This window comes from Eretmochelys imbricata, chromosome 7 (assembly GCF_965152235.1).
Source record: "Eretmochelys imbricata isolate rEreImb1 chromosome 7, rEreImb1.hap1, whole genome shotgun sequence".
NCBI classification, from domain to species: domain Eukaryota; kingdom Metazoa; phylum Chordata; order Testudines; family Cheloniidae; genus Eretmochelys; species Eretmochelys imbricata.
The window spans coordinates 103,595,417-103,616,497 of record NC_135578.1 but is presented as its reverse complement, the minus strand read 5'-3'; the positions used below and the strand labels follow the sequence as shown (position 1 = coordinate 103,616,497).

Here is a 21,081-nt window from a genome sequence, read left to right as displayed (position 1 = left end):
TACATTTGCCCAACTGTAGTGAGAATACTGAAGGCAGGACTGTTGCTGGCCTGCACAGGTCCACAAAGAGTGGATGGGTGAAAGGAACCTTCTCCCTGCTGCTCACAACCTTGATGGATGGTGTGAGTTACAATCTCAGTCTCTGCACCCGTGCAAGGACAAGAAACATCTACTGGCAGCAGTATTAGACCGTCAAAGATGTAGGGAACACAAGGGTGTATCACGGGCGTGCCTATTCAGTAACACCAGCTAAGGGAGCTGAACCAGAGTTGGGAGGAAAACACATGGCCCCCTGTTAAAGGTTAACGCAGATCCTGCTGTGTACTCTCCCACCAGTAATCTGGCAGAGGCAGTAAGAATGCTCTCCCTATCTAGATAACTTATACTGGCTCTATCTTGCCAGTATCTGAGCACCTCCCAAACACTAATGAATTTATCCTTACAATCCCAATGAAGCAAAGAAGTATTTTCTCCCATTTTACAAATGGGGCAGTGAAGCACAGTAGTGAGTGCTAGATCTGCTCCTCTTATTCTTGTTGAGTAGCACCTTGAATAAGGATGGCAGAATCTTCCCCTAAGGCAGGGGTTTCAAATTTCAAATTCAAATTCAAATAAGGAAATTTACCTTAGGACCAGTGCCAGTCCTCAGATCCTCCCAACAGGCCAATAATGTCACTCATGCCACCCAGAACCCGCCCCCCCAAACTCTGCCCCACACCTGCCCAAGGCTCTGCGAGGGAGTTTGGGTGGGGGAGGAGGTCTGGGGTACGGGATTGGGGTGCAGGCTCTGGGATGGAGTTTGGGTGTTGGGTGCAGGCTCTGGGCTGGGGCAGGAAGTGGGGGCGCAGGAGGAGGGGGTGGGGTTGCAGGCTCTGGGAGGGAGGAAGGGGGACAGGTGCAGGCTCTGGGAGGGAGTTTGGAGATGGGAGGGAGTGTGTCGGAAAGGGGGGGTGCAGGCTCTGGGAGTTTGAGCGGGAGAGGGTGCAGGCTCTGGGAGGGAGTTAGGGGGCAGGAGTGGGTATGTGGGAAGGGGGGTGCTGGCTCTGGGAGTTTGGGGGTTTGGAAGGTGTGTGGGAAGGGGTGCAGGCTCTGGGAGGGAGGTTTGGGGGTGTGGGGAGGGGGCGCAGGCTCTGGGAAGGAGTTTGGGGCAGGAGGGAGTATGTGGGGAGGAGGTGGGGGTGCAGGCTCTGGGAGGGAGTTTGGGGGCTGGGGGGTGTGGGTAGGGGTGCAGGCTCTTGGAGGGGGTGGGGATACAGTGCTTACCTGGGGCTCCAAAGAGGGGCGGGCCCTGGGGGCCTCCGTGCGCTGTGGCCCCCAGGCACTGCCCCCGCAGCTTCCCACTGGCTGCTTGGGCGCTCGGGGTGGGGGCAGAGCGGGGAAGCACAGTCCTGCCCCACCCCGGAGCCACAGGGAGGGGCTGGCAGCCAGTGGAGCGAGCAGGCAGATGCTGCTCTGCTCCCCTGTGCTGCTGGGGCCCCTGGGGGGGGTGCTGGGGGCGGCAGGTGGGGCCAAGGGAGAGACGTGGCCCCAAAATTGCTGGAGCCCTGCGGGCCACATTGGGGAGGTTTGTGGGCCGCAGATGGCCCACGGGCCGCGAGTTTGAAACCCCTGCCCTAAGGGTATGTCTACACAACATTTGGAGTAAGCCTCCCAGATGGAAGGCTAACAGATTTGGGTTAGTGGGCTTGCGTTAGCGCTCTGAAAATAGCTATATAGACAGCACTTTGAAGTTGCAGCCTGGGCTACATTCTGATTCTGCTGCAGAATGTCTGATCATTAAAGATAATTAACTAAGTCTGTGGCAGAGCCAGGAATTGATCCTTCCTCCACATTTTCCATTTGGTGCTGAGCTCCTCTGAACCACTTCTTTTCCCTTTCCCTCCTCCTCTCCCTCCCCCTCCCCCTCCCCCATGAGTGAAGGTTTACATACATATACCCCATAATATGTTCAAGGGTTCCCATAACATGAAATCCGTAATATCTTCTTGACCTAATTAAATTGCTTTAGATGAGCTGAAGAAGGGAGTGATCATGGAGTGGTAAAATTTGCAAATATAAAATCATTTAGGTTAGTCAAGGCTAGAGATGATTCCACAGAAACTGTAGCGAGACCTAATAAAACTGGGTGAATGGGGAATATCAGGATTTGCCCTCTGAACTATGTAACTAGAAACTGTGCCTATCATATAAGATCTATATGCAAGATTCATCCTGGAATTAATTTTTATAGCAAATATTTTATATGCATTCAAGATGAGACTTACAGTGGAAGGGCTGACAGAACCTCACAAATAGTGGAGCAACTGTTAACATTAGATATGATAAACAGTCTCTAAAACTAACAATAAATAAATGCTTTGTTTAAAATTCTCATTTTTATAAATAATTAGAATTTCCATTATTTTTATTTTAAATGAAGAACACCAAGCAATTAAATATCTAATTAGGTAAAGAGATATCAAGATAGGTATTAGATATTTCTTTCTTTCACTGATACTTCAGAAGTCTATTAAATCCTCCCCAGTAAATCCTTGGGGAATTGTACTAGTGAACAAATGTAGCAAACTTGTCACTAGTTGGCTCTGTCTGCTGAAAATAGCCCCATGAGATCACAGGGCACAAATCAGGCTACAAGGAAAGAGCTGTCAATGAGAAATTCAAGGTAACAAATGGTGAAATTGTCAGATGATAGTGGGATATAATCTGCAACATCTCTCTCTGGAAGGAATCTGTAAACAGTGGGATCACTTCATCTGAGGTGGACATGGCAGCCATTTTCTTTTTTTAGCAACACTTCACAAACATTTTTGTGAAGGTAAGTGAAGAATAACAGTCAACGGAATACTAGGGCTGCTTTGCCCATTTTACAGACAGAGAAAGGAGGCATAGAGAGGTGAAGTATTTACTAAAGGTCCCACAGTGAGTCTTGGCACTACTGTAGGTAGAACCCAAAAGTCCTGACTAATCTAGAGACTAAACAACACTTGTCTTTATCTTCTTCTAAACTGTTCAGAGAATGACATTTGCATTTTAGATGATGCTGGCTTGTTTTATAAAATGTGGATGGGTTAGTCTAACTTTAAAGGGAACCAAATGCCATAGTGGAAAATGCAGCAAGAAAAAACTGACACTAAATATGAATGGTTTGGAGCATTGCAAGCCATTTACTGCAGGCAAGTACAAATGTCCAGCTCCTCAAAGGTATTTATACGGCTAACTACCATTTATTTTAATGAGAGTTGCATGCCTTTGAGATTCTGGGCCAAAGCTCCTGGTGCTTTAATATTCTACATCTCATCTTACTAATTAGCTAACAAAAGAACACACATGGATAGTGAGATCTGTGAGTGACAACTGCATTAACTAAAAAGAAAATGTAAATAAAAGTGCAAAGATCTGTCATGTGTAGGTAACTACCTAACCTCATCCAGGTGTCAAGAAGCTGTCATTCAATTTTAAATTATACTATCCAACATACCTCCAGGCTTTAGTTCCCAACACAAGCTAAACTGACTAGTCAGAGTGCTGTAACTTCTGTAAGCATCAGCTAAAGAATGTCTGGTAAATACAGATCAAAGCAATAATTTGGATGCCATTAGTCTTAATATTAAGGAAGCTCATGGAGATCGCTTACTGTAAGAACACAAGAATAATTATATTGGGTCAGATCAATAGACCAACTATCCCAATATCCTGTCTTCCAGGAGTAGCCAGTGCCCGATGTTTCATAGGGAATGAACTGAACAGGGCAATTATCAAATGATCCATCCCCTGTTGTCCAGTCCCTGCTGCTGGCAGCCAGAGGTTTAGGAAGACTCAGAGCATGGGGTTGTATCTCTAACCATCCTGGCTAGTAGCCATTGATGGACCTACCCTCCATTAACTTATCTAATTCTTTTTTTGAACCCCAAAACAAGGAGTCTGGTGGCACCCTGTTGTTTTTGTAGATACAGACTAACATGGCTACCCAATACTTGATTTTTTGAACCCAGTTATACTTTTGGCTTTCACAACACCCCCATCAATGAGTTCAAGAAGTACTTTTTGTTTGTTTTAAACCTGCTGCCTATTAATTTTATTGGGTGACACCTTGTTCCTGTGATATGCAAAGAGGTAAAAAAACAATTCCCTATTCACTTTCTCCACACCAGTCATGACTGTATAGCCATCATACTCCCACTTAGTCACCTCTTTCCTAAACTGAACAGTCCCAGTCTTTTTAAACTCACCTCACACAGAAGCTGCTCCATACCCCAATCATTTGTCCAGCCCCTCTCTCTACTTTTCGCAGTTCTAACATAGCTCTTTCTAGATGGGGCGACCAGAACGCCACACAGTAGTCAAGGTGTGGGCATACCATGGATTTATGGCATTATGATATTCTCTTACTGGCTGCTGCACTTTGCACACACGGGCGCCACTTCCGCGCACTCCAACACGCAACGGACTCGTTGCTGTTACTTTTACGAGGGCCACAGGCAGGGACACGAAACAAGCCCCTCCCCACAGTACAGCCTTCGCTGACGCCTCAGCGCCCGGCGCGCGGCCAGACCCGGCCAAAGACGCACGTGCCGAAGCACGTTTGCGAGCCGCGAGCGTACACAAGGGCTGCGCCGGCAGCCAGTTGCGCTCGGCAAGTCCCGCGAGAAGAAGCCTTCTCCGCGAGATTTCCGTTCCTCCTTCCCCTCCGCTTCTTGGGCTGCTGGTGGCAGCCGCGGCCTCACGGTTCTTCCGGTTCTGCCCCCGCCGGGGCTGGGCTGGCTGTGAGGACAGAGCCAATGGAGGGCACAGGAGCTCCCCCGCCGTGGGGAGCCTGTGCTGAAGCGGGCCCCGTCGCGCTGAAGGGAGACCCTGAGGAGCTCAAGCAGGTGAGCGGCAGCCTCCCCCCGGGCTCCGAGCCCGCAGCTCGCGGTTCGCTGCGGCCCGGTCCGCTTGTGGGCTCCGCTCCCTCACCCGATGTCCTGGACCCGGGGCGCCCGCTCCTTTCCCCCGTCTACACACACGCCGGGGTGTCTGCCCTGCGGACTCGCACCGGTGTCCATAGCCGGGGTATCGTCCACGGTTTCCCCCGGAGGTGCGGGGCAGGGGGTGTCAGCAAGCCAGGGGGCCTGGGCACCCGCTCCGCACCGGTGGGATTACCAGGTGTCACTCCGGCACGCTGACAGGGTGGCAGTTTCCCGTTGCCTCGGCGTCAGCCTTCATCGCCCAGGCTTACAGTTAGAAAGAGAGCGCCCTGAGGTGGCTGACCCGCCCCGCCCTGCCCCGCCGGTTTCTTTGGATAGGTGGAGTGGGCTGCCGCTTCGGGATAGTGTACGCCAGGGGTGGCCAACCTGCGGCTCCCGAGCCACATGAGGCTCTTCAGAAGTTAATATGCAGCTCCTTGTATGGGCACCGACTCCTGGCTGGAGCTACAGGTGCCAACTTTCCACTGTGCTGGGGGGTGCTCACTGCTCAACCCTTGGCTCTGCCACAGGCCCTTCCCCTCTTCAAGACAGGAAAACAAGAGTGGTTAAGTCTGTTTCCCAAAGTCAGAGGGTCAGTGTCTAGAATTAATTTGAGTGTGCTCAGACTATGCTCCTCTTCCCTACTTTGCACTTAGGGCTCATACACACTACCACTTATGTTGATATAATTTATGGCCCGCAGGAGTGTGAATAAGCCAGCTCTCTCCTGTCTTGAAGAGGGGAAACAAATATGGGCCTACTCCAGAGGAGCTGCTGGGAATATATTTCTCTAGGATGAGGGAGAGCTTGTAAAGTACTTCCATAAAATGTGCTAAATTTAGATAAAATAAACATCTATTTATCTTGTCAAGGTTGCACCTTGCGATGATCACTACTGAGTTCAATTTCTTTCATTGGATTCTGCTTCATAGAGGTGACCTGGTTTCAGGGTAAACATGTAAAGGTGACCTTTTAAATATTGGCAGTTATTAATAAGCGTCCTCTATGCAGTTAGGGTTCATTAGCCATCCTCTTTCAACGAAACTTATAATACCACACATCTAGCTTCACTTTCTCTTCTATCACAGTAAGAATGGCTTCTAGAGAACACCCATTAGGTACAGTTTCATCAGTTTAGTAGGTGGGGTGCATTGCTGCCTACACTGCAGTTTGACATCTGTTCCACCTTGTATTTAGCTGTGATACTCTGAGTGCCTTTTCCAGACCCGTAAAAGAGCTCTGTATAGCTTGAAAGCTTGTCTCTTTCACCAACAGAGGTTGAGCCAATAAAAGATATTACCTCACCTCCTTGTGTCCTTGGACCAACACAGCTAAAACAACAGTGCAAACATGTAGTATACTGACATACCCTGTGAGGATAATAATGAACTGCTACTGTTATACCAATAAAATAAAAACCAGCAGGATCTTATTAAAGGGAAAAAGGCAAAATACCACATTTATTGTGAATACAGAAAGAATCATAGTAAGCAGTTAGTTATAGTTATAACATTCCATTCAATCTCATATTTATTCACACATTCATTCATACAAACACACACACACACAGGTTCTGCAAGGTTGTTATCATAGTTACCAGCCTTAGAGTTGCTCATGCCAAGCCACTGGCCAGGTGGCCTGGACATGAGGAGGGAGCAGGGCCTTGTCAGATGCTCATCTGATGCTCCTGGAAGTTGGTTTGCAGAATCAGACCCCAAAGTTCTCACTTTTTAGAGTCTATTTTTATAGGAATTTCTTCCTATGCCAGTCTATGGGAATTGCTTCATCATGCTGTTGCTGAATCAATCAGCAGATAGCACATTCCTGACGGCTCCAAGATGTTATCTTGTTCTTTGGTTCTCCCATTCTTGAGGCTGTTGGGTGGATTCCAGTCTGCCCTCCGGGGGGTCCTCTGGTTATTTCCACTTGACGCCTTCTTCAGCCGATGGACACTGGATTCTTAGGCTGGCACCTCCCTGATCATTCAGTTATTATCCACACCAAGCATCCATCCACATACATCCTCTATATCTATTTTAATCACAATTGTTAATACAACAAAAGGGTGGGGAGTCTCTGGGTGCTGTTTCTGTTGTTAGAGTATTGCTTTGAGTCTCTCTCTCTGTGAATTGCTTTGAGAACAGACTCTGTCTTAGAATGTACTAACACAATTAGCAGCTTGCAAGTTTCACACATAGAGGGAGAGAAACAGTACCAAAAACTAAGAGACCTCTTAATTAGTAATACCCTGGAATTTAAACTCTGGGGAATCAAACTCATTTGTGATTTTAATACAGAACTTCTTTAATATGATCCAACACTACCACAGTGCAAACTTCCTAGTATGCCAAATTACTCTGTGTAGTGGTGTGGTGCCTGAGCTGCAGGGGAAAGAAGAGGAGCTCTCCAAAGCCACCATTTGGATGTTTTTCAATGAAGAAATCAGCATAGCCTTAAATTCTCTCCCTCCCCCCCCACCCCCTCAAACCGTTTCCCCTTCTTGCCTGTCTTCCTTCTCCTCACTCTGCCTTTCCCTCTTCCTCCCCCCACGCTCCCCAAATCCTACTCTCCTTAATATTTCTTTGGAATTTTAATGCAGTAGCCAAAACTAGGGTTTGGGGCATGGCTATTGAATCTTTGTTGTGTTTAGCCATAGTGTAACTGTTGGTATCTATGCTTGTGTGCCCCATTGGGTTGCAAAGCCTAGCCCTCTGAAAATAGTCATTAGAAATGAAATATAGGAGTCCCTCTGGTCTCACTAAACTCAGGGTTGCTAACCTTTCTAATAAAAAGGAATATTACAAATGATTAGTTCTACAGGGTAATCAGTTTTTATTATTTATTTGCTGTGCACTGACAGAGTATTTGGTTCTGTACAAGACAGACAAAAATAGCCTTGTTAAATTAGGATGTCAGCTTCTAGTATAGCTTCATTGGTGCAGATCCCTAGTGTAGATCTGATCTGGGGAAGTTCGCTTCAGTTTCAAATTAAAGTAAACTGTACCAGTATAAATTGTCTAGAGTAGGGATTTGCATGGTGTAGTTACACTAAGGGCTTGTCTACACTTACATTTTATAGCGCTTGTAACTTGCTGGCTTAAGGGTGTGAAAAATCACCCCCCTGAGCGCAGCAAGTATGAGCGCTTTAAAGTGCTAGTGTAGGCAGGCTCCAAGTGCTGGGAGCTAATTCCCTCGTGGAGGTGGATTACCAGGAGTGCTGGGAGAGCTCTCTCCCAGCGCTTGCGCGCGACCACACTCTCACTTCTTCAAAGCGCTGCTGTGGGAGCATTCCCGCAACAGCGCTTTGAAGTTTCCAGTGTAGCTATGCCCAGAGTGTCAGAAATCCTAGTGTAGACCAGATGAAGCTGCCAGAGGCATTCGTCTAAAAGAATTTGCATGTTTGTTGTCATATAAGAGAGTACTGGTTACTTTTGCTATGCATGACTGTTGCATATTCAGACTTTACACCTATTGTATGCAGCGTTGGGAAACCAGAAGTTCTAGTAAAGAGACCCTGGACAGGCCCCACTTCAGGTCTTTGGGGGTCTGCCTGGGCTTACGGATCTGTTCACTCAGATTCATTTGCAGAATCAGGACCTTTCCTACACACAGCGTGCACATTACTGCTACAAAGCAGTAACCTCTGGGGTAGAAAATGAGCAACTGGCACATTGCAAAACAGCTGAACACCAGAATGAGGGCTTGTTTCAGTTTTCTACGTGGTAATACTTGAAGTGCATTTATGTTGCTGTTTGTTCTTCTGATGTTCAGATGTTCTGTGATATGCTGATACAGGTTGGTTATTACTAATCTTATGGGAATGATACATATTCTGAATATAGATATAAACACTTTGGGAGGCTTAAAATGAAAGGCGCTAGTTTAAGCAGAGCACATAGCAGCACATGTAGTTAAGGTTGTCTGACATGTAATACCCTGTCTTCAATTGTGTTAGTAATTGTATATTTACACCAGGACTGAGGTATGCTAGTTAAAAATGTAATTATGAACCCTTATTTCAGTCAGCACATAATAGTGAAAAGCATTATACTTAATCTGTAATGAGACCAGTGTTCTGCAGTATGTTTCCTTAGTCTAAATCATACAAAGATTTATAAAGCATGTGCTTCATTTTATGCCCTGTGGTAAGTTCTACTGACTTAAGTAGCGTTTCTCACAGTACATAAAGTTAAGCATAAGCTTAAGAATACTACTGAAGTCAGTGGAACTCATCACAATGTGGGAAGTTAAACGTGTAAATCTTTACAGGATTAGGCCTTAATTAAGTTGTATTCCTAGTATCGTCAGTTAATGGAATTGAATTGACATCAAGTAAAGTCTAATAACTTTTTAAGAAACTAATTTATGAATGAAGGACTCTAATTTCTGTTCTGCAAACTAGGGATCAGTGTTATTTCTTGGCGGCAACGAAGTAAAAAGCAGTGCTGTGGTGAAATATTCATCTGCCCCACCACAAGCAGCATTTGCCCGTCTTCAAGAGAAGACTGATTTGAAACTTCCACCTGCCAATTGGTTACGTGAAAGCGCCAAACTGGGGCCAGCAGGAACAACCATTCTTGGCAACAGCAAGAAAAGCAAACTATTTTCAAGGTAACACTGACATCACTACAAATTGTCCTATTCTCTGTTATCCCTTCTGTTTCTCCTTCTTTCTCTGTCTTTGCACTCTCCCTTGCCTTCCCTCACCCAGTATGCTTTAATCCCGTCTTGCTTAGAAGGTGATTAAGAATTCCAGTTATGATGGTAGCTTTTGCGATGTGTATGCTGGCAAATGGACTGAGACAATCAAACTCACTTCATGTTGACTACCTGCAGTTGGATGGCATCAGTTGGTCAGGCTAGATTGACTGAGGTAGTAATAGGAATTCTGCTCTTTGATCATATAAGGAAATGGAATAGTATTCTGAAACAAATCTGTAGCCTACTTACTGTTAGTCTGGAATTGGCTGCGGGCTTGGAAATTCAGGAATAAGAATGGACACGTTTATGGAAATTTTCTTGCAGTGCCTACAATAAATGTATGTTTTAAAAATAAAAATAGGTGGCAAATACCTAAGGAAAATAATTAGTAAAACGTGGTGGTTTGATATTTTGGAAATTGGACAAGGAAAGTTCAGCAATGAAAAAAGGCGTCTCTGGTATCACAGCCCGTGTCAAGTCTGGGATGATCTGCTGAATGTGTGCAAATCACTCAAAGCAGATTGGCATCTGGGATGAAAATCACTATGCACAGGGCTTACACCTCTTAAATTGCCAAATTAGGGCTTAAGTGGCACATTACTCTTGTGGACCCTGTGCGCAGCAGGGAATTTTTAAAAAAACATTAAACAGTGGGCAGAATTAATACATGTGTTTTAATTAGGAATTCCTGTTTTTACTTTCTCTGCCTTTTTTTTTATTTTGGAATTGTTCACAGATGGAAATGCACAAACTTTTTTTTTTTTAATGAAAGAATGGGTTTTCTTAAAGAGGCACTAAGTTCTTTGAGGAACAAGCAGTTATGTTTTAAATGTCAAAATGCAATGGTTTAAACTTCTAATATTTTTTTAAAATAGCTTTGGCATGGCATATGACTTCATTGACTCAGTTGGAAATGATGTGGATGTTGTGTCCGATTCTGAGGTATGTGCCGTTTATAGTTCAATAATTCTTCAGTTTTGTGATGGTATCTTGATTAAGAAAATGGCTTATGCTACCATGATTTTGTTTTACTAATCTTTTATTAAATTATTTAAGAAAACTTCATTTCACTTTGGCTATTTGCTTATAGTTCAAAGGAAGTTGTGACAACTGAATGAATAAAGTACAAATAGCGTCGAGTTTTTATTTGCAGTGTAGACATACCCAAAGATACAGATAGACAGAAGAACACTGAGGAAAAGTGAGAAACAAAGAGGATGGAAAAAGAAAATTGGGGCACCCCAAATAATTTTACATTTGGGGAAAAAATTGAAATGGTGAGCTGCTAAAATCAAGCATTCATGATATTGTCTCCATAAAGTCAGTCGGAGTTTTGCTATTGACCTGAATGAGAGCATGATGAGGACCACTTCAGTAGCCTATTTGAATGCATTACAGTAAATTTTACTATATCTAACTCACGTTAGCAATAGGGGAAGAGCATTCTAGTAGCTTATACCCACGCCTAGTCAAATATTAGTATCTAGGTTATAGTTGTGAGGAAGACCCATTGCCAAGCTGTTCCCTGACTTGCTGTCTCAAAGCTCCTACAAGAGGTCTGTTCCCTAATACTCTTATTTAGAACTCAGTAGGTCAGTAATGGTATGGGGACAACCGTTTATCTGCTATGCCAACGACCCTCCAACAAAATAATTGCATCTAAGTGAAGCGTTTTATACCCAAAACACTATCAGTGGAATAACATTGTTATGGGACCAACCTTTCCTGCTTTAAAAATAGAGCCTCCTGTTTTACCTTGATAATTAAACATTCTGGTAAATACTCAAACATTTACTGTTTGCTTAACAGATAAGATAGCTGTCATATATACTCTCAAAAGTATTGGCATAAGATGACCATTATCTCCAAATAAAGATATTTGTAGGGCTTGCAGAAATACAATATTTTGGTATAACTTCTTGAAGGGGGGGGTTGGGTTTCTTTTTTGCTTTGAAAATCTCTTGTATTAAATTCAAGCATTTAAAACATTTCTTTTCATAATTAATATTCTATAACCTTGTATTTTCTGTGGTGGCATTATGCAATAACATTTAAACATGAATCCACAATTTCTCTTTAATGTTTTCATTATGAGAATTTGGTTTACTGTAGCATATTCAACATCTACCTTATGTTTTCAACTTCTTTCCTCTACTTTCATTTTCATGATCCTGAGTAACAAGAACTCTATCAACTTGCTGTCACCATATTTGTACAAACTTTTTTCACTTAAAAATCCCTCTCTTGTTTTAAAAGCGTTGGAGGTTTTCTTTTCAGTTAACATCAGCTAAAAGGGACTTATGTGAGATCTAAGTTAGCACATGCTAATTGAAATAGCTCTATAATATTTAATCCATTTGCAATAATTTGCTAATGGATGAAACTTAGACAAATTGGGAAACCCACAAGTCCTTTGCAAGTGCTGTTTAGGAATATTTTTATTTTTGTGTAAGATTCCCACTAGGAAATCTGGGGAGCGAATTGGAAGAGAATCCCATGTCTGTAGTCTCAGCCACCTTTTTGCCATCTTGTCTCCACTTCTCTCCATACAGGATCTTGTAAATTTAGTCAAAAAGAAAATTGACAAAATAAATGATCTTTCTCCTACTCAGCTTGCCTTCCATTCCTTTTCAATAACTCTCTTCTCTTCCTTCCCGATCACAGACACAGAAGATTCTTGTCTGCGCTGCTCCTCTAACATTCCAGTGGCCCTATTCCATCTGCTGATCTCCCTTGTGCCTACTCTCATCTCCTCCCTTACTCTTTGCCTGAACCTCGCACTCTCCTCTGGCTCTTTCCCCTCACAATACAAGCATGCTTTAGTCTCTTCCATCTTCAAAACCAAACAAAACAGAAAAAAACCACCCCCTCCCTTTGATCCTATTTGCATCTCCAACTACCACCCTCTTCCTTTCATCTCAAAGCTCATTGAATACATTGTTTACAATTGCAGTCTGGCGTTCCTCTCTTCCAGTTCCAGCCTAGATCCTCTCCAATCTGGTTTCCCCCTCTTGCACTCAACAAAACATAAGAATGACCATACTGGGTCACACCAATGGTCAATCTAGCCTAGTATCCTGTCTTCCGACAGTGGCCAATGCCAGATCTTTCAAAGGGAATTAATAGAATAGGGCAATATCAAGTGCTCCATCCCCTGTTATCCGCTCCCAGCTTCTGGCAGTCAGAGATTTAGGGACACCCAGAGCATAGGGTTGCATCCCTAATAATCTTGGCTAATAGCCATTGATGGACCTATCTTTCATGAACTTATCTAATTCATTTTTGAATCCAGTTATAGTTTTGGCCTTCACAACAACCGCTGGCAAGGAGTTCCACAGGTTGCCTGTGCATTGTGTGAAGAATTACTTCATTTTGTTGGTCTTAAACCTGTTGCCTATTAATTTCATTGTGTGACCACTCACTGAAACTGTCCTTGCCAAAGTCATTAATTGTTGTGTGCATTGTAATTGTAGCTGTGTTGGTCTCAGAATATTAGAGAGACAAGGTGGGTGAGGGAATACCTTTTATTGGACCACCTTGTGTGTCTCAAGTCACTGTTGGCCTTTTTCTTAGCCAAAGCTCAGAAGCAGTACTGCATCCTCAAGCTCCTTGACCTGTCAGCCACCTTCAGCATTGTCAACCATGCTCCTCTTCTTGAAATCTTGTCTTTTGTGATTCTGTCCTCTCATGGTTCTATTCCTACTTCTCGCATTACTCCTTTAGCATGTTCTCTGGAGGATCCTCCTCTCCCCCCAACAACTTTCTATGGGGGTTCCACAGGGATCCATCCTTGGTCCCCTTCTCTTCTCTTTCTACACCTTATCTCTGGGTAATCTCATCTGCAAACAAATTCAACTGCCATCTCTATGTTGACAATTCTGAGATCTACCTCCGTACTCCAGACCTGTCTCCTTCTGTCCAATCTAAAATCTTGGTGTCTCTCTGACATCTCCTTATGGATGTCTAGCTGTGGGCTCAAGTTCAAAGCAGCTAAAACAGAGTTCTTAATCTCCCCCTTTCCAACTATCTCATTTTTCAATCACCGTGGACATCATCTCCATTCTGCCTATCATTTAGGCTCTTGAACTGGGTGTCCGCTTCTACTCGGGCCTCCCTCCCTCACATCTAGGCTATGTCTAAATCTTAGAGATGTCAGACTGAAAAAATATGCAATGTACAGACTCTCCTATCCATCTACAATTAAATTCTGGTCTAGGTTCTCATGATGTCAGTTAATTCATCATCCTTCTCTCTGGTCTTGCTCATATCCATTCAGAGTGCTGCTGCAAAGATAATTTTCATATCCACCATGCTTTGACCATGTCATCCCTTCACTGGCTCCTGTTTCTCTATCAAATCAGACATAAGCTGCTTCTCTTCGCTTTCAGGGCCTTTCATGGCCTATCCCCCCCTGCTTATCTCTCATTCACTCCTGAGATGTTGACTCCAGCCTCTGATGGGCCCCATGGTGCCATCATCTCTCATTTGCTAAAGTTTCAAACAAGCATCTTTCTCCCAACCATGGAGGAGGTGCATGGGAGATAGCTACTTGTAAACATCTAGAAAGCTAATACATCAACATCCTTCAAAACCCTACTTTAAACTTTCCGTTTCTGTGAAGCCTACTAAACGCTTGATGATGCCTAGATTACTGAGACCACTGCTCATCATGCTACCAATTTTGTCTCATTTCTTCCTTTTACTCCTCTGTCTATTGGTTTGTATCCATTGGTTGTCTCTTGTCCTATACCTAGATTGTAAGCTTCTTAGTGCAGGTACTGTCTTTTTTTGTTTTGTTTGTACAGCACTTAGCACAATGGGACCAAGACTAGGACCCTTAGGCCCTGTGGTAATACACATAATAAGGAGAATCTCTGCAGTTTAAGTAGTAGCATGCTGAGTGGTAATCTCTTGAGTGCTGACAACTGATATCAAAGGCTTGGGTTTTTTTTTTTTTCCAGATATACTTCTATAGGATTGGGCTCTGCTTAGACTAATGATGAGCACATACATTTGATTTAACTTCATAGACAAGCAATCCTGATCTCTTGTGCTTAATAACTAAGGCTGCAAGTTTGTCATGGAAGTCACAGATGCTGTGACTTCTTCAGCAGCTGATATGGCTGGCCTGGGGGCTCCCTGAGCAACTCAAGCAGCCCCTGGGCCAGCTGCACCCGACAGCAGCAGGAGTTTGGGTATGGGAGGGGGTGAGGGCTCTGGGTGGCGCTTATATCCGGGAGGCTCCTCAGAAGCGGTGACATCCCTCAGCTCCTAGGTGAAGGCATGGCCAGTGGCTCTGCGTGCTGCTTCCCGCCTGCAGGCATCGCCCCCACAGCTCCTATTGGCCGTGGTTTCTGGCCAATGGGAGCTGCGGAGCACTCTGGGTGGAGGCAGTGCACAGAGCTGCCTGGCCATGCCTCTGCTTGGGGCCCCCAAGCACCCATGGCACCCTGGGCTGCCCCCACTCCCTAAGATTTAGTTGAGTGTATAGTACAAGTCATGGACAGGTCACGGGTCGTGAATAATTGTTTACTGCCTGTGTCCTGTCCATGTCTTTGACTAAAAATACCCAGGACTAAAACGTAGCCTTATTGGTAACCCATTGGGGCAGCATGGTGTACTCCCTCAGAGGGGACTATTAGAACTACAGCTAAAATCAAAAGCAGCAAGGCTTGGCCAGAGGAGCAAGAGGAAGGGGAGGAAAGCCAGAGGGCGAAACACAGAACGTGGAAAACAGGTGGAGATACAAGATGGTCTTTGTGCTGTCATAAATGGTGCCTTTTGTGTTTGTCAGATGAGAAACGAGGCTTTCTGAAAACCTAGTTGAGGCATACTTGGTTCAGGAGTATTAAATGGCTGAATGAAGATATTTAAAAAAAAAAAAGTGACTAGTCCTTTTAAAAAAAAAAAAAAAATGTACTATTTTTTTTTTTTCACTCATGATAGATTCTTTCATTTCTGAACATTCTAATTAGTAAATCTTCTCTTTATAATTCAGTGTAATTGTGGGGAATATAACTTTTCTGTTTTGTCTTTTTGCAAGAACATTAAAAAACTTCTGAAGATACCTTACAGCAAGTCACATGTGAGCATGGCAGTACACCGTATTGGACGAACCCTTTTACTGGATGAGCTAGATATTCAGGAGCTCTTCATGAGATCATCTCAGGTTAACCATTTGTTTTGTTAATGTCTTTGGCCACCTGGCATATGTATTTCAAGTGCAGTGTTATCAGCACAAAGGTATAGCAAATGTAGCAAAATTGTTGAGAATTGTATACAAAAGCGAAAAAGGGGTTCACAAAGCACTTAGTTATCGTGGATTCTCTCTAGTTCCTATAGAACTACAGGTTGCACTAATAGATCAGGCATCTTTTTAACTGAGGGCATTGTATGCTTAAAATACCCCTTCTCACCTTTTCATTTAATGTCTTTGATATTGCTGGACAGTTTTACAAATCTATTACTCAGTCTTTTAACACTGCATGAAACTATAATCTGTTTTTTGAAGAGTCGATTTCACTGAAATATGTTAAGTATAACTGATTTCAGAGTTCAGATGTCAAGGCACTGTTGTAAAAACTTATCTTTTAACAGATTTTATTTTATTTTGTGCCATTTCATGTGGGATGGGTATATTGTATCTGCTAAATGCTTAACACATGAACAAAAGAATCTAAGTTATTTCACATTAATTTCATGCTTATTTATGCTGCTTAGACGGGGGACTGGACATGGCTTAAAGAGTTCTATCAAAGACTAATAGATCAGAAGTGGCAAAGAAAGAAGAAGAGTAAAGAACACTGGTACCAGAAGGCTATACTTTCCAAGTTTTTGTATTACAGGTAGTTTGATTATATATTTTTATTTGCATAACTTGTGAGTTCTACCCCAATTTACTTTTCTCTGGTTCGTTATATTGAAATAAAAGTTAAAGATATGAAACTGTCTCTTTATCCAAAAAAAAATCCAGAGGATGTAGTTTTAAGAACATAACGCTGATACAAGTAAGTTCTTTATTTAAAATATTTTAGTATTGGAGCATGATTTAGTTGAAAACACGTTGCAGTACTGCTCTCTCGGGGAAAAACACGTAATTTTCAAGGATTTTTAACATGATCCTGGACACCTGTCTTTCTGCTCTAACTGATGAATTTACAAGATGGGTGTTGCTGAGTAGTTTTTAACTAAATCCGCATTTGTGTCTCTTTTGTGAAAATAAAATGCAGTAAATATCGGTTAGGCATTAAATATTATAACAATCTCAAATTCAGTCTCTTTGAATGTGTCTTTCTGTCAGCATTAATGGTGATGGAGCGGCTCAGCCAGTGTCTTCCACTGCAGAACAGCATCATGAAGATCCACTTCCTGATGAGAGTGATGAAGTAGGAAGGGCTTCCTGGCCAGCCCCTTTTGAAATGCCTTCATCAGTATCTGAAGATCCAGGTTCTTCTAACCAGGTTAGTATGGATTAAATCTTAACAGACCTTTAATTTTTATAGGAGAGAGGTATTTGGTGTCTGATATAAGCTATAAAAATGTAGTAGTCAAGAGTCCTCCTTTTATCTAAAGAAGCAGAATCTAACGTATAGAAGAAGCCTTGCTCAACTAGACTCTAAAAGCACCATTTTTGGCTTTCCTTGAGCAGTAATATATGGTACCTAATGCTTTATGAGCTGTATACAGATAGACATCAGAAACTAATTTTGCTTATAATTGATTTTCCTTAAATAGGATTAATGTGTTTTCTATATATAATTCTAATGTTGGGTTTCATTCCAGAATGAGCCATTGCCTTCCATTTATGGCTCCATTTTAGTATACTTGATCATAAAAAAACTGGAATAAAAATATAGCCATATAAATGTAACTTGAATGTCCTGCCTGCTCCTAGAACACGAAAGTATGGGAGGGTCTGAGAAAAGTGATTTTTTCATACATTGTGTTGCAATACTGAGTTAGTGTGAAAAATCGTATTTGCACATTTTTGTTCTTTGTTGGTTTGTCAATCGCAATCTTAAAGGAACTGTATTTTGACAATTTGTTTCTTCAACAGTCGTACTGAAAAAAGATGACTCTTTCCTTATTCTGTTTCCTGTGTTGATTCCACTGAGCTTCTATTTTAGCCTTTTTTCTGGTACTGTGAGGATGTGCTAAGGCGTGGTGATCATCATCTTTTGTAGCATTGACATGGGCTGAAATGGATGAACCTGAAATCTGGAAGAATTTCAGAATACTTTCTTTCCACAGTGCATGTTAATATTATTCCAGTATTTATTGATGTTGAAGCAAACATCCAGACTTACTGAAGCAAAATCTTGGTCAAACTGTATTTATGTTTAAGATGCTCACCAAAAGAGTGTCTGTAGACAGGTAGTTAGTTTTTAAATCAGTCATTCAGAATGTATTTTTTGAACATACCTGGAATTTTCTTCATTATGGTCATGAATTTATTAAGTGTAATAGATTTTACACTAATGAAGGAGAGAAAGTTAAGCAAATATCTATTTTGTGATTATATATCAAAGTAAGCAGAGATCATATGGTATCTGCTACCCTGAGTAGAATAGGTACCACTGAACTCATACAATATAATACAAGCAATTGTGTGTGCATTTTGATTGGTTAGTATTGCTCCAGACCTCAGTATAAATGCTTACAAAGGGGCCAAAAGAGATTGACTTGTGGCTGAAAATATGCATAGGAGCCAGGTTTTTCTTTCTTTCTTATCAGACAGTAGAGGTGAATATTAAGGTTTTCTGAAGTTAAAGGGACTTTGTACAACATTTTAAGAGTTCAGTCTGTGCAATGGATGTTTAAATACATTATGAAAAGTAGTATTTCTTGTGCATGTAGAGTAGCCTCCTAATTAATGTAAGTTTAATACATTTAAAAAACTCCAGCATTCTATTTACATTTAGATGGTAATGATCACCCACCTTTGTGAAGACTCTACCATTAATAGGGACACTAGATGACTCAGATTGATAAAGGATTATGAAGATTCTCTGCTCTAGATCACCACATAGAATCTAGATTGCATTGGTAAAGTTGTAACAATTCTATGTGCTTTGAGGTGGAACCATAAATGCCATCCTTTCACAGCAGAAAGCCACCTCGATGCCTGATTAGGCATGGAGAAAGAAAGAGAAAACTGCTGCTCTCTCTCCTCCACGGAGGCACTGTTTCCAAGTTGTGGTTCAGGTGTGTTGCAAGGTGGTGCAGAAAACCTTGCACTGCTGCGGCACATTCTATGCTTTTACTGTGGATAAATAAAACTTCAGGATAGAAAATTTAAATCTCCAGGATTGTGAATGTGTTACTTTTCTTGGATACCAATTTATTATTTTTTTAATTCTCTTCACTTTCCTATTGTATTTAATTTTGCAAAGTTTGAGAAATTAAACTATTTTTTATATGTAAATGAAGACTGACTTTGAACAAATCATACTAGAATTCCAATGCAGTAGCTACAGTAAGAAAGAATTGAGGTAAGCCACTAGCTGAAGAAAGTTGTATACATTAAACAAAATAAGGATGGAATTAAGGTTTTCACTTTTTATGCTTCTGCTGTTCAGGATATATATACACTTTTGAAAATGGCCTGACTTTACCTCAGCAATAGAATCACTCCTTATGTCCTTGTGCTTTTCACAGGGAAGTGTGCCTCTTGAACCCTCATATGTAGTGGGGCATGTGGCCTCAGCCCCCAAAGAACAAAACCTGAGTACTTTGTTCAATGACGGGGAAAACAGTCAGGTATGCTTTTTGTGGAATCTGAGCGGAAACAACAATCCCCAGTTTAACAAATCGTTTTAAATTTGGTCTAAATTGGATTCGGGTTGGTGGCGAGGGGAGAAAAATTAAATCCTTCTGTAGCAATAGCTCTTGTGACATCAGTGATCTTGGTCTTTTAAGTTACTGTGAACGCATAGCATAGTCTTTATGTGCTGTCCTTTATTTTTGCATCTTGCTTTCTCATAGTAATTCTGTAGATTGTGATGGAGGAAAAAATTAACAGAGTGGATTATTTAGACACTTTCTTTTTTTAAACAAAGGGACTTAAAAATGACTTTGTTCGGAACATCTTGTGGACCTTTGAAGACATTCACATGTTAGTAGGATCAAATATGCCTATATTTGGAGGTGGAAGATACCCTGCTGTGAGCTTGCGTCTCAGGTGAATTCTTAAACTAATGTGATGTGTATCCCAAACCTGGCTCATTTGTTGCTTCAGTTTCATATTCAGTTTTGTGTATATATAAGTTTGTAGGATAATTTAATTCTTAATCTGCATTTAAAGATTAATTTTATACTCTAGTATTGAAGTGGTAATGATTTCATAAAGTAGTAGAAGGGTGTGTTTTGTGATTAAGGCACTGGATTTGGACTCAGGATGTCTTGGTTCTGTTTCTGGCTCTTCCTCAGACTTCTGGTGTAACTGTTGGCAAAACACTTAGGGCCTGATGGTTGGAGGTGCCAACTATCTGCAACCCATTGCCTTTGGAGTTGTAGGTGTTCAACACTTCTGAAAATTAGGGCCCTTAATCTCTGTTCTAATCCCCAATTTGTAGAATGGGAGTATCACGTCTCTGCTTTGCACAGATATTGTAAGGATAAATACATTAATATTCGTGAGATGCTCAAATGCTAGTATTGGATGCCATGTAAAATACAGTTACGGATTACTGTCCATATATAACTGAAAATGTGTACTTGATGTTGTGGTTACTCTGTTCTCTGACTCTTTTGTTCTTGCTGTGGGTTCTTCTTGCCCATGCAGAGGTGAAGGAGCCTGGTCTCCCACAGCAAGGGTGGGAGGAAAGACCAGTATGCCTTTCATAGGGTGGGAAAGATGGAGGCAAACTTAAAAAGTTGAAGTCAGCTTGGCATACTGGGCCATCTTTGCTCAAAAGACACTCAAGGTTCACGTAGCTGGGCACTGTAAATGCAGCCCAGAACTGAGGTGCCTTTGGAAGAACTGTGTAAGAAAGTTTGCAATATGCTTGGTTCCAGCTAATTCTATTAATCCCTTAATTTTTCCCCTAAAAAGTGTTTAGAAAACTATGGGTGATCTCAGTAATAATGTGGGCTGTAATTTTAAAATGGTGAGGGCAGTAATAGCATGCATTACATTAGCAGTAACAGATGCTAATATCATCATAAAAAGAAAAGGAGTACTTGTGGCACCTTAGAGACTAACCAATTTATTTGGGCATAAGCTTTCGTGAGCTACAGCTCACTTCATCGGATGTGAACTGTGGAAACTGCAGAAGACATTATATACACGGAGACCATGAAACAAGGTATTGTTTCAAACAAGAGACCATGAAAGGAGGTATTGTTTCATGGTCTCTGTGTATATAATGTCTTCTGCAGTTTCCACAGTATGCATCCGATGAAGTGAGCTGTAGCTCACGAAAGCTTATGCCCAAAT

The 21,081-nt window shown here is 42.2% G+C and overlaps 2 protein-coding genes across 5 annotated transcripts in view; one reads left to right on the top strand and one right to left on the bottom strand.

The window, feature by feature from the left end:
• Positions 1 to 4,466, bottom strand: part of TEX36 (testis expressed 36) — a 28,262-nt gene extending 23,796 nt beyond the window's left edge. For both annotated transcript variants that reach the window (XM_077822930.1, XM_077822929.1), the window contains exon 1: positions 4,230 to 4,466. The gene's annotated coding sequence lies outside the window, so the exon portion shown is untranslated. The remainder of the gene's footprint in view (positions 1 to 4,229) is intronic.
• A 226-nt stretch (positions 4,467 to 4,692) lies between these two features.
• Positions 4,693 to 21,081, top strand: part of EDRF1 (erythroid differentiation regulatory factor 1) — a 49,577-nt gene continuing 33,188 nt past the window's right edge. For 2 of the 3 annotated variants that reach the window (XM_077822926.1, XM_077822924.1), the window contains exons 1-8: positions 4,693 to 4,868; positions 9,346 to 9,554; positions 10,520 to 10,586; positions 15,688 to 15,813; positions 16,365 to 16,489; positions 16,945 to 17,104; positions 19,302 to 19,403; positions 19,703 to 19,824. In XM_077822926.1, coding sequence (XP_077679052.1) covers positions 4,779 to 4,868; positions 9,346 to 9,554; positions 10,520 to 10,586; positions 15,688 to 15,813; positions 16,365 to 16,489; positions 16,945 to 17,104; positions 19,302 to 19,403; positions 19,703 to 19,824 — 1,001 coding nt within the window. In that variant the 5' untranslated portion in view covers positions 4,693 to 4,778. The remainder of the gene's footprint in view (positions 4,869 to 9,345; positions 9,555 to 10,519; positions 10,587 to 15,687; positions 15,814 to 16,364; positions 16,490 to 16,944; positions 17,105 to 19,301; positions 19,404 to 19,702; positions 19,825 to 21,081) is intronic. The other variant, XM_077822925.1, reaches the window with a different exon arrangement.